The sequence below is a fragment of the Typha angustifolia genome, chromosome 8 (assembly GCF_048772165.1).
Source record: "Typha angustifolia cultivar Huaian chromosome 8, ASM4877216v1, whole genome shotgun sequence".
NCBI classification, from domain to species: Eukaryota; Viridiplantae; Streptophyta; class Magnoliopsida; order Poales; family Typhaceae; genus Typha; species Typha angustifolia.
Window position 1 is genome coordinate 3660021 of NC_133246.1, and position 14138 is coordinate 3674158.

At 36.4% G+C, this 14138-nt stretch overlaps 2 protein-coding genes across 2 annotated transcripts; one reads left to right on the forward strand and one right to left on the reverse strand.

The window, feature by feature from the left end:
* The first annotated feature begins 1421 nt into the window (after positions 1 to 1421).
* Positions 1422 to 8980, forward strand: LOC140765838 (ras-related protein RABH1b-like). The gene is made up of 6 exons (XM_073105097.1): positions 1422 to 1619; positions 3190 to 3260; positions 4275 to 4363; positions 4634 to 4745; positions 7683 to 7773; positions 8420 to 8980. The coding sequence occupies exons 1-6, from the start codon at positions 1503 to 1505 to the stop codon at positions 8564 to 8566; spliced, it is 627 nt and encodes a 208-aa protein (XP_072961198.1). The 5' UTR covers positions 1422 to 1502; the 3' UTR covers positions 8567 to 8980.
* Positions 8981 to 12242: 3262 nt separating this feature from the next.
* On the reverse strand, positions 12243 to 13401 carry LOC140765240 (uncharacterized). Its single transcript, XM_073104216.1, has one exon. It carries the CDS (start codon positions 13208 to 13210, stop codon positions 12428 to 12430), a length of 783 nt encoding a protein of 260 aa, XP_072960317.1. The 5' UTR covers positions 13211 to 13401; the 3' UTR covers positions 12243 to 12427.
* Between the last annotated feature and the right edge of the window lie 737 nt (positions 13402 to 14138).

Here is a 14138-nt window from a genome sequence, read left to right on the forward strand (position 1 = left end):
AGTTTTGTTACTGACTTATGGTTCTGCTTGAAGGTTGAATATAATCTTGCCTTACCTAATCTTTACTATTAGGACTATGGCTAATGGATTCACTTAATCGAGGCTAAGTGGGGGCCCAAAGTGATTTAATTCTTATTACTATTTTTGTGGCCCATTGATACATTTGGAGGCTTTGAAATTATGTTTGCTTTAACAACACATTTGAGCCGGTGCCTAAGGTTTGAGATTGTACTTTTAGGCTATTTTTAGAATTTTCTGATCAGAAAGTTGTAAGGTCGACAAAACCCACAGCCACCGATCCTTCCATTTAGTGGGAACCTCCTCGGGTTAAATAAAGATCAATTCAAATGGTTCCTTCATAGGGCAACTGGACCTGGGTGGAATGCACTTTGTTGCTCAGCAAGCTAATGGTGATCTTATTCTTGTAGGCAATTGATGTGGAAAGTATGCTTCTACACTTGCTGTTGAAGCTTTGGCGATGTTGGATGCTCTTTGTGCTATTACTTAAATTGTTGTTGATCGGATGTGGCTTGAAATTAATTCTCTACTTTTGGTCAACATGCTAACTTGACTAACCAACCCTTCTTGGACTATCAAATTAATTACTGATGATATTTCTTATATTTTTCGCGAGGTCAATCGGGTGTCTGACTGTCTAGCAAGCCTAGAAACATCCTAAGGATTTAGTTGTACTTGAGTTGAAACCCCCATTGTTTTTACAGTTCTGTGCCTCTGATATTAGTTGAGCATTTTGTAACTGTGGAACTTTATCTTAATATATTTTATTTTTTTTCAAAAAGCCGTCCACTATTTTTTTCGTCTAGTTCAGCAAATTGTTGAACCATATAATGATTTTCAAATATAAGTAGTTGAATTAAAAAGCAAGTTATATGAAAATTAATTTGTCATATAAATTGCTAAGTAAATTACCAAACAAGAGAACAAAATATTAAAGGATAATGATTTTCATATAACTCGTTGAATAGAAAAACAACATGCAGACAAAGGAGAAACCACATCTTCAACTATTTGTGGAGGAAGAAGATTAGAGATCTCCTCAATATCCCTAGATGGATTATTGAGACTAGCTTAATTTCCATACCATCTCAGGGGTGGCCATTTGCACACACACATGCAGAGAGAATCCAGTTCTCTAAGAGATGAGTCCATTATCAGACCAAAATTCACTATAACAAAATGATACTCCATGAAGCTACTTGCAAAGAGGACAAAGTGCATCTACACATGCTAAATGAGATTTTTAACTGTAATTACTAATATATATATATATATAATATTATAATTGTCATATTACATAATTTATATAAGGGCAAAATGGTATTATCATATTTTAAAATTTATCAGCGGCAATTATATAAAAATTATATGTATAGATGTATAAATATATCGTCACTTCCGCCTTCGCATTCGTTTCCATCTCTCTAAGCTTCCACTTTGCTGCTCGATTGATCGATCGATCGATCTATCTGGTTTAGGTGGTGATGGCTCCCGTGTCGGCGTTGGCGAAGTATAAGCTGGTGTTCTTGGGTGATCAATCGGTGGGGAAGACGAGCATCATCACCAGATTCATGTACGACAAGTTCGACAACACCTATCAGGTGGATCTCCTTCTCCCGACCTTGATCTCGGAACTAGGGTTTCAGATCTTTCATTCCTCTTTTGGTTTCCCTGTAGATGCTCGTTAAGTGGTGGAGATCTTACCTGTTTAATGGGCTAGGGATCTTTTTGGTTAGATATCTTTGGTATAAGTTTATTTGGATGTGAGATCTAGTTCTTGATTTCCCAGTGATTGTAAAATTACGTGACACTTAATTGTAATCGTCCGTTTTTTAGGCCGATACTTATCGAGAGATCTGGATCTGCGTGAAGACATTGTTAGAATCAGAAAATTAACAGTAGAGCTATTACTTTTGTGGATCTCATTTTTAAGTCACTACTTGATTCAAACAATTAATCAATTAGCCCTCTTCCTCCTGAGCCACCACTGAGACTTGTTGGAATTTGGCTTCTATTTTCTGACTTATCTGCAGACTCAAACTCATTTACCTTTCTCGTTGGAGTGCTGAAACTTGTTTATTTTCTGCTCGGTATGTATGTAGGACAACTGAAATGCGAATTAATCTCGGTATAACTGGCTACCATTTTGTGTTGAATGTGGGAAAGATAATTGATCAAGGCTGTCAATTGAATGATGCCAAGGTTCCTTTTGTTTTGTGGGATTGTGTTTGCTACTTTCTCTAGTGATACTGTGTGAGTGCTTGCGCATCCTAAGTTTCCTTATACAGTATTTAGTCCTTTAGGGTGCATAATTTGCTCTCCCGAATTGGAATGAACTACATTTGTTTTTTTTTTTATTTCACTAATCTACATAACGGAAGATTTTCTCTACTTGTTTCAATATATCAATTACTCAGAAGAATTCCAATTATTTCATGTAGTTTATGTAGAATTTCATATGCTTAAACTACTTGATTTGGAAATCGATAGGGTTTCGTGATAAAGGTTGCTACTGGAACCATCATAAAATGTTAGGATTACGCTAATGGTTCATGAAGGCAATGCCTTGATGGTAAACAAATCAAGTCAAGTGGTAAGTCAGATCCCATCTAACAGTATGATTGATACATTTAGGCAGAGTAATTATAATGCGTCAATTTACATATCATAATGAACTTTATAAAAGGCATGCGTAAATATTGCCCCCTTTGTTGATGCTCTTTTCAAAGTCTGCCACAGAATCTTTAGGACACATTCCAGTCTTTGACATTTTGGTGGTACAGAGATTTGGGCTTTGCAGAGGAACTAACCCACAAATATAGGATGGTGTATTGTACCAAAGGATATTTATTATCTATAACCACCACTAGGAAAGTGGCCCCTTTTACAGGATTTCTATGTTTCAGAATTAAGATTAATTTGAATTACGAATTGCTAATCAATTGCTTGATTGTTTCCATTTGTATTCAGCGAGGAAGAAGAAATAACTAATTGTTGCAGGATTTTTCTAGTAATCATTTCCTATTTCATCCAATATTGTGCAGTCTGATATTATTTTATATTTGTAAAGTATATCTTTATTTAATATCATCTAAAGTTAGTAAGACAGTAACAGTGGAAACATTTTAATTTTAAACTGTCGTGCCCATGACTTTTTACATTGATGAACAGGCTACAATCGGCATTGATTTTCTGTCAAAAACTATGTATCTTGAAGACCGAACTGTCAGACTGCAACTTTGGTATGCTCAGTTTTTCACTATGCTTTACATCAATCAATTGTATGGCACTATCATCAGATGAACATATTCTTGTCCCATTTCCTACATTTGTTGTGTATAATACTGTAATGTAGTGTCATTCATATGCTAAGTGACAGCCTCAGTGTATCTTTTTAATCCATAAAATCTTCTTCTGCTTATCATTCTCCTTTTCTTTTTCCATACCAGGCAATTCATTTTCTATCCACAACTTTGTTTGTCTTGGGCTTAGGGCTGGTTCAAGCCCTAGGCAGCTTAGGCAATTGCCTAAGGCCCCTGACCTGAAGAGTGGTCACCTGCATACTTTGGGGCTCAAGGCTACAAAATTTTGGGCTATGTTACCTAACGACAGTAATTAGTGGGCCCCCCCAAAACAATTTCTTTCTCAATTTTTATATCCCTTCATTCCTTCCTGCAAAACAAGTAACTCCTAATCCCTTAACTTATTGGGAAAGACCAAAATTGTCTCCACAGTAACACTCAAACTTGGGGCTTCAAAGATAGATGTAAAATTTTCTTTTTCTCTGTTTCTGGCCTCTTCCATTTAATTTTTGGCCGTTCTTTTTGTAAAGCTGAACCAATTATCTAGCTGACTACTGAGAGCTTCTTATTGATTAGCATTATGTAAAACATAAGGTCGCAGACAAAGAAAATGAACTGCCAACTTTATTAGGAAGAACAAATTGGGCACGTCTAACTGCATCAATGCATGGAGCTCCTTCTTGTGCAGTCTCTAGGAAGGCTAGATGTATTATTTGAAAGCCTCTTTCTGTAGATCGAACTTGCAACTACTTATGTGCAAGTGTGGCAATCCTTACCACCCAGTTAGTGATGTCAATCATAGGAAGATGATATCTGATCACAAAGAAAGGCCACTCGGAAGATGATGCATGATGTTAGAAATTAAAATTATGGTGTACTCAATTTCTTTGTGTTGTGCTTTATACTCTGAGGATCTCATTCAACTATTTATGTTTCTTTCTTTTACTCTGACAGGGATACAGCTGGCCAGGAGAGATTTAGAAGTTTAATTCCCAGCTACATAAGGGACTCTTCTGTTGCTGTTATTGTCTATGATGTTGCAAGTATGCTTTCTTATGAAGTGTAATAAACAAGACAATCAAACATGAACCACATTACTACTGTGGATTAGAATGTTCATTCTTAAAGTTCAAAAGATTTTTAATAGAAAGTTATACTTATATTATTTTTCTGAATGCCTTTTGAACTGTATAAATTTTCTATACTTGAGATTTTGAAGGTTGTTCCCATGTTATTCTTCACTATCCTCTGTTCACATATAAGCTTTTAATTGATCTTGCTGTCTTTTCTTTCCTTTTTTTCCCTTGATGTAGGCCGGCAGTCTTTCTTGAACACTTCAAAGTGGATAGAAGAGGTCCGCACAGAGAGGGGCAGTGATGTCATCATTGTGCTTGTTGGAAACAAAACAGACCTTGTTGACAAGAGGTGATCAGTGATGATGTTGTTATGCTGTTACTATAATTTGTTCTCTTTTTAATTTTGTCAACTTGTCCATCATTGGTTACTTTACAAAGTAATGATAGGGTAGGACTTGTAAATTGAGGTGAACTATTTGGAACTAGTGAGTGTCTCCTTTAATGCGTGTGCAGAGCATAGGTACCAAGTATTTATTATACATGTATTATAATACATACACAACATAGAGAGTTTACAGCTGATTAGGGGTGTAATGAGCCGAGCTTGAGCAAGCTGAGCTAAAATGGGTTGTCAAAATATTATAATAGTGATTTTTTTTTCAAAGTTCGAGCTTGAAACAAGCTAAAATGGGTTGGCTCGATAAGGCTCGAGAAAGTTCAAGCTTGGCTCAGTAGCTCAAAAGTGTTTCATGGGCATAGGAAAAAAATCAATAGAAAAAACATTAATAAACCACAAGACATGAACTTCATGAGGGTAATCGATGTAGAAAAAAAAGATTCAAATTTTTGACCAAAATAGAATTAGATTTTGATAACCTCATGATGGATAGATATAATCCATTATTTAAGAACAAACAAAGAACATCTCAAGTCTACGGAATCAACTTGGTCACAAAAGCTTAGAGAAGATAGGTGACAAACAAGCACCAAAATCGACAACTTCTTTTGCAAAGTTTGTACCAAAAGGGAATCAAAGGCAACTTGTAGACTATAATAGCCTGATGGAGTGTCGAAGTGCTGTCAGTGACAAGTTGTGATAAGGTGAGGGGAAGAAGAAAAAAGCTGGTAAAGGCGTGACCAGTGGAGAGTCAGAGTGTCGTTGAAGGTTTAGCGAGAGAAGAAGAAGCTAGTGGAGAGTCAGAGTGCTACCAACAACAAATTGCGAGGAGGCAATAGGAAGAAAAAAAAGGTTAGTGGAGAGTTGGAGTGCCATCAGAGGTTTGGCGAGAGAAAGAAGGCAGGTGGAGAGTTGGGGTGCTGCTAGTGAGAAGTTGTGAGAATGCGAAAGAAAGAAGAAGGCCGATAAATTTTGGAAGGGTTTCGGGCAAGATAGGCAATGGGTCACAGTGAGATTTAGAGTGTTTAGAGAGTATATATATATATTCATTGGATCTAAGATCCAATGGTTCTAATAACTCAAATTATATATATATGTATGCAACAAGCTGAGTCTATATCGGTTCGGCTCGATTATTTCTTTAAGCCAAAAAATTGAGCTTGGCCTGGCTTGTTTAGAGCTCGAGTGACTCACAAGTTGCTGAGTTATTTTGACAGCCCTATATAGGAGAGCTGACTTGCAAACTAAAAGTGGTGGTTAAGAAAGCAAGAGTTTTTTAACCAAAGTGCTGCTATAGTAGAACATATTTTTCAAAATAAGTATTGTTCAAACTTGTACAATAGTAAAAATCACTGTCTCAGATAATGATTCTTAGTAAATTAATCAGTTTTTTAATAGGTTAAAATATAAAGAAAAAGTTTATATTATCATAACTTTGCACTAGGTTATATGTTTTTGGACATAAAATATATCGTCGTAAAGATATGAAAGAGATCTATAAGATAGAATGACATAGTTATTTCCCTCAACCAATTGCGCTCAGAATCGCAAAATAAAGACCATAGCTCCTCCAAATTTCAATTTCAATTTTTTTATATAATAGTTTATAAATCGTCTTCTCTGAAAGCATGTTATATAAAAATAATGGTGAAAAAAATTTCGTTGTCTAAGACAATTATTTTCCTAATGGTTTTCCAGGGTGTTGAAAAATTAATTAATCTATTAAAAATCACTGTTTGGGACAACAATTTCATTATTGTACTAGTTTGGGAAATAATTTGAATAGTGATGTACTTTGAGAAATAATTTACACTGTAGCAGTACTTAGTCAAAAACTCATGAAAGCAAACTCCAAACAGCAGTTGCAGTGTAAATTATTGAATATGCTTACTACCAAAACTAAAGGAGAAAAAAAAGCAAGCTCCCTGTTTCTTATGCCTCTGAGCCTGATTCAGTTTTACTCGTACTCTTGGGAACAATCCATTGTGTTATCCTAGTCAGATTTCTTACTTTTGGATTATTTGAAAGCAGGGATCTAAAACTTTTGAATTGTTAAATAGGTAAATTAGTTGTTCTCTGTACTTGTTTTGACTTAGATATTGAATTTTGAGTGCTATATTTAGTATTTACTGAAACTCAATTTGGTTATCTATAATTGGATCTTTTTCCATCAATGTTTAATTGTTTATGTTGGTAATCTAAATATGGGTCCATTTACATCGATTTGTCTAGTTATTACCTAGGAAAGTATGCCTCCTCTGGCAAAGTTAGGCATGTGCTGTGGACATTTTCTTTTCTGTACAAATGCAAAGAAAAGGGAGAACCTCTTATTTGTTGCCTATGCAAGTAATCACAGAGATCTTATTGTTGCTTTAATTTGGTACCTAACCTCCTCTTACCTGTGTAAACTTTAGTCAGTAATTTGGAAGTACAATACCTTTATCATCTGATGCTAACTACTTTCTTGCCTGACCTTTATCAAGTTCAAATGAGGGTTGTTCAGTTAAGATCATATTATTGCTTAGAAAAGAAGAAATGATTAATCCTAGTGGAATGGAATAAAAGATCGAGTCATTGCTAAGTGAATCATAAGAAGAATCAATAAAGAGTACTGGTGGTAGGTTCTTTTCACCCTATGTAATTTCTGGAGCTACTTGGATGTTTAAACCATAGTACTTTGTAGTATCTAAAGCACTGCTGAGACAAGTATAAGATAAACAAGAAAATAGTAGATCGTATATCTTTTTAGAGGTTTTCAACCTAGCCTTACTCTCATATTCATAATGCTTACTTTTATTATTGACATATTGCTTGTCGAGAGGTCTTCAACTTAATTTTAAAGCCTCATTAAATGTTTGCGTATGATTGATTTTCTTTCTGATACAACAGGCAAGTATCAATAGAGGAAGGAGAAGCCAAAGGACAAGATCTTGGCGTCATGTTTATTGAGACAAGTGCCAAAGCCGGTTTTAATATAAAGGTGTGTCTCACTTCCTTGGGTTTGATGGCACCATACAGGGTGGAAATATTCCAAAGAGAGTTCTTGGGTTTGATTGAAGCATACAGAGTATGATAAGTTTTCAAATAGAGCAGATGTTTCTATGGTTCGGCTCTATGGTTATTCAAAACAAGGAGGTGCATAAATGGGTTTAACTTCAAGCATACAAATCCTGTTTGTCATGTAGAACTCTGTACACCATCAAATTGCTTCTGCTAAGGAATGGCATCCAAGGTTTTAATGGTTATCATCGTCATTTTCTTTGACTTGAAAATGGAACATGTTGGACGATTGAAAAGCAGATTGTAGGAAACTATTAGGCGATCCTTTGAATAATTCTGATCCTTTTCCTTTAAAAGTGGAAGTGCATGTGGAGATGAAAGGATAACTGATAACTTGTAGAGACCTCTCAGTTAGTACACAAGGATTATTAGCTACCAGTTCCGCTTGCAATAAATACTAAATCCATAAGGAATATTATCTACAACCGTACTTTGTTTGCTTGTCTTTCTTTTCTCTCATCTTTATTATCCTTTCAGTTCTCCATCTTGCATCTTATACTATTCTGCTTTCTTTCTTGTATCTATTTCCACAAGGTGAATACTAACAATTGGCGAGGTCACTGCAGGCACTATTTCGCAAGATTGCTGCTGCCCTTCCAGGAATGGAGACCCTTAATTCAACAAAGCAAGAAGACATGGTTGATGTGAACTTGAAGGCGACAAATGCAAATTCATCCCAGTCGCAGCCACAGTCTGGGGGCTGCAGTTGTTGAACCTCATCCAGATTTTGTTCCAATGGAAGCTATAAGATTATCAGCTATAACTCGACTATACAACATTATTTGCATCAGAGCTACATCTGCAAAGGAGGATCCATGAAGATTGCAGTGCAGTGTGGTGAACTAGTATCTCGTTATTGTGTGCTTTACTCCAGTTCACATTTAGTAAATTTAAAGAATTTTTGGCACTGTAATTGCAGGAGCTGTTCTTTTATTGTGGCCTAAACTAGCAATATTGGATGTGCCATGGTGCACGTCTGCCTAGAGTAAATGAATATTAGAATTTAGAAGCCTAGAGGTAGATTTTATTGTGTGATATATTCCTAGTATTTGCCTGTGATAAAACTTTCCTGGACCTGAACTTTTAATGTGTTAATAGTACTCTCGTGGCAATAGTTTCCATTCTTACTTCCTTGCTTCTGGAGTTCTTACAATCTTGCTTAAAAATCTAAAGCGATTATTGGAATGTAAGAAATGCATATATGTTATTTTCTTATTATTATTGTTTCAGATGGTCTTTTTGAGCTGATATGTATTTGCCATCATTCTATCAGCTGTTTTACAGGTCAAAATGGCATTCATAGAATGCTCAAGGAAATAATGATTTGAATGATTATCTATAATTACATCAAGATGGTACCGATCTTCATTGCATATTTTTTTTCCCCTCTACCTACTGGATGGGCCATAGTGATGATTCTAATAAGATTTGGAGGAAATTAAATTGCCTCAGGTCCCTGAAGTGCAAAGCTGGCATTGTTCAGTCTGCTATACCTATGATGAAACGAGGTCAGTGATCCCTTCTGACATTACTATACTTTTCTTAGCACACCAAGTGATTAGATTAGCATCTTTCTCTCTTTCTATTTATTTTCCTCCTCTCTTTAGATTTGATCCTTAGCCATACAATCCGACTGCTATATCCCTCTGGTTCTTCTTTCTTTTTCTTTTGCTGGGGAAAATGTAAAAGTGTTTTGAAGTAGGAATGAGAGAATGCCTGTCTCTCTCAAATGCGTCAAGGAACTGTTTATGTTTTGATGGACATACACATACAAGCAAATTAAGCCATATCGTAATGACCCACAAGATTGTGTTGCTAGAAACTGAAGATGGTCCTGGAGCTACTCCTTACCTACCAGGTAACAGCTTGAATGCATTTGGAGTTTTCTCCGTTGAGGGAAACCTCCATCAGTTGCAATAGTGAGGAAGAAACCGAAGCATTTTGTTGAATTGTAACTCTCAAAGTCGTTCCTTTCTTGCACTAAAATATAATCTCTTTATTTTTAATAGTATCTTGAATGTAGTGTTACTGCATCAATTTTGGCTTTCGTGCATATTTGAGATAGCAGACAAGCAAATTTTGTCTGTCATCATTTCCTTCACATTTATTATTAGTTGAGACCTCAATAAAAGCTTGATTGATTACATGTTGAAGAAAGCTGCTCGTCTACTCAGATTGTACTGGTGCATTGAAGATTTAATGTTGTCATGTTGACCTATAGCTTCTTTTTTTGAAATGTACTATAGATATTTTATTTACAGTTTCAGAACGTGCATAGATCTATAATTTTATTTGTATCATTTTATTTTTTCATAGTTATATTTAACTTACAATTATTAATTTTTTAATTATATTTGGCTAATCGAATTTAAAAATATTTATTAGAGACAAAGTCATAAATAATTAGATAAAGCTTTCAACACATTTAAAATAATTCCGATTATATTTCAAGTGATAAATATATGATAAAAATATACATATATTTTATATATTTATGACTTTTACGAAATTCAATCGGTATTATTTTAAATATGTTAAAATACTTATCAAATTATATACAACTTTATTTCTAATAAATATCTTTAAAATTAATTTTATAAACTGATCAGATATGATGAAAAAAAATATAATATTAATTTAAATATAATTATAATAGAATAAAATGACATAAATAAAATTATGAAAACTAATTAAATTTAGGTGCAAGGGTAAAATATAAGTTCTCCCTTCTTTTGGTTTGAGAAAAGTTCACAGTTTAGTGATATCATGCTTCGGTGGTAAGGGACCACAAAGTTGACATGAACCACAAAGTTGACAGATAAATATGTTCTTATTGCTCCAGTAGCAGTGAAAAAGACTGTTGTTGGAGCTCTTTGACATAGGTAAGTTGTTGAACCGCATAAATCTCTACGCTTATTTTGTTTGTTTTTATCGCATTGATTTAGATCCAGCAGTCGTTACTTTAAACTTCATCATGTCGTTGGTTCCAAAATTGTAGCGTCACAAATTAAGATTATCTCAATGTCCTGATCTGGCTACTATTATCTATCTGTTGCTCTACCTATGCTTCCTTTTATCAGGACAGGCAAAGTTAAAAACACTTTATTTCTTCATACTGATCAACCTTTGACTGATAAGAAGCTCATGAGTCATGACCATCTCTAAATGTAAACAAGGGAACATAAGTTACCACTTTACCTCCCTTCCATTCATGGTTTCTTAACAAGGATGATTTCTTACATCAAATATTAATATTTTCCTTCTTCCTCACCGAGCTGAGCTCAATGAGAGGGGGGATTCAATAAATTGCTCCCCTATGCGTTCCAACCTCACCTACTTTCAAAGTTGATGGTAGCTAAGCTATCACATCTAAACTCGATAATAAGCTAAGTAAAGAAGTTAAATAAGATTTGCGTTACTTAGAAACGAGAGTCAATACAACTCACATGAACAAATAGTGTATCGTTTTATAGGAGTATTTGAATAACTGTATCATAGATCAATAGAATTCAATCACTAAGCTATAGTGATATTTGAATTTTCAAAAGATTTGAAAAAGAGATAAAATTGCAACTAGTGGTCGACCAAATTATACAGTCCCACTCATCAATTCTTTCACCTCCATGGAAGAAAGGTTGGCCTGGATCCCACCACTTCGGATGGTGGACGTGAAGGTATTATATATATATCTATATCTATATCTATATGGAATTTTGCAACCCACTACCTGCAACTAGTCAACCACTACTATCACCACCGTCGCAATTACATTACGATTCAACCACCACACTAACTTAAAAAAGGAAGAAGCAGCATCCAACGAGATGACAGACACTTAGATGGGTCAGGGGCACTTGGAGTTGACTCCTTCAAAGGATATTTGGCACGGTTTCCCTCGTTCTGCCGACTAACCCCAGTTGACTCCTAGCCCCCCATTGTTATTAACCAATCATTCATTTTCTGTAATGATTTGTGTGAATGCTAGTCCAATGATTTGGATTTCGTTTTTTTTTTTAATTTTTAAATTAGTGTTCATAGATCTCATCCAAATACTCTGAGAGATTTGATGTGAGATGTGGGTTAAAAGAAGAATTATTTTTAAGAGAGGATAAGATCTGTTGAAGAGGTTCATAAAAGTCAAATAAATACAAATAATAAGGAAGTATTTGAAAATTCTGCAATTAAGGCGGGTAAATTAGGCAAGCAAGTTGCGTGGATCCCACTTCACATATCGGAAAAGTCATAGTTGCCACCCGAGACTAAATCAAACTATTTCTACTTATTTTCTTCCCTAATTTAAGAGTTACTGTCGTAACCTTTTAAATATTCTGCAATTATTTTGGCTAAATTTTAAATTTATTGAGGCACTCGATATCAAGATAGGGAATATATAGATTATAGAAATTTCATAAATAGTAGCGTAATTTACAGAACGTTGACTAGGTAATATATTTATTTAAAAAACAAAAAGGAAACAAATTCCGCAGAGTTAAAACTTCTTTTTTTTTTTTAAATAAAATAAAAATAAAATGGCAAGCGCGGTAAAAGCACGAAAGAGGAAGGGGGCAAAAGCGTCATCGAAACCTACCGAAGTCGGCCAGCTTCCTCGACCGGTTGTGCTCCAGCGAGGAGATGTGGCGCGGCGACCTCGCGTTCCGGAGATCGCCGGAGAGCCCGACCTCCGCTGGAGCTCCGGAGCCCCGGTGACGGCAGGGCCTCGGCCTGGCTAAAGGACTCAGGCAAACCGCGAACCCTGAGATCCCTCCGCCGCCGCCGCCGCCGTGGCGGCGGCGGCTGGCCGTTGACCTCATTGGAGACGGCGTCGCCCGCCACGGGGAATCGGGCTCGTCCTCCCCTCTCTCCGGTGATACTCCCCGATCCCTCATTTGAAACGACCTCCTTGCCCTCCCAACCGCGGCTGGTGACGCGAGCTCGGGGGAGACGATCTCGGTCGTCTTCTTCCTGCGGATGAGCGGAGAGAGCCAAGAGCTCGCTCTTGAAGCTATTGAAGGCTCGCCAGATCTGGAATGGCCGAAGAGAGACGATAGGATCGAGAACTTCCCTCTCCACCTCTTCTCGCTCCCGGCGAGCTCGTCACCGGCGGCGGAGGGACCGATTTGAGGAGTGCTAAAGAAGAGGGGGTGGCGGTGGCGACATGCGGCGGAGGTGGAGGCGTCGGATCGGCGGCGGGAGAGGTAGGGTGAAACGGACCGGGGAAACGCGAGAGGCGGCGGAGGAGAAGGAGAAGCTGCCGCCGAGGCTTCGTTCTGTGCGGCGATGAGGGCGAGGAGGCGCTCCCGGAGGCAAGGAGCGCAAACCCCGACCCCACACTCGTAGGGGTGGATCTTGCACCTCATAGCGTCCGCCAACGTGGCATCTCCTTTCGTCCTCTTCTCGGTTCCGCCATGGACGAGGAGGAGAAGGGTTAGGGTTAGGGTTTGGCGATTCCTCTCTTTGTCTTCGATCGGAGATGGAGAAGGAGACTGGGTTTATTTTAATTCCAGTGCGCCGGCGAGCTACTGGGATCGGAATTTATTAGGGGCACGTTCTACTGTCGCTCTGGTACTGGTTATACTTTTAATGTGGGGCCTGACACGTACAGTTAGGATCCGATCCGATAACGAACAGGTGATACCGTCATATTGAATTAAGCCAATCCGGATTTAATACCCGGTCCGAACGTTATAGGATCCGATCCGATAACGAACAGGTGATATTGAATTAAGCCAATCCGGATTTAATACCCGGTCCGAACGTTATAGTTAACTAAACTAAATCCGGATAAAAACATACTGACTAAGAAATATTTATATAAATACTAAATATAAATACTAAATATAATTTATAAAGTATCTAATTACCTTTTGGTGTTAGATGATATCGGGCAATTTACAGTAAAGAGCTCTTTAGTTTTTCAATTGGTAAAATTACCCTCGTATTATCAAGTGTATATTTTATGTAAATTATGTGTATAAATTAGGTGATGTATGCTATTTTAAAAAGGAAATAAGACGTATCTTTTGCATGAGCAATACGTATAAATTATATAATTGATACGTGATATTTTTTTTAAAATCAAAGTATATATTTTTTATAGTTAACGCGTATAAATTATATATACATAATTTATTTTTAAGACATGACAGTTTTTTTTAAAATTTATTAGGGCTAAACCAAAAAAAGAAATTTGAAAGAATTGTAATAATTTAATTAGTATGTAAACCATATACCAAGGCTAAAATTATAGAAAAAAAATGATGAAAAATATGGGGTGTAATTTGAAAA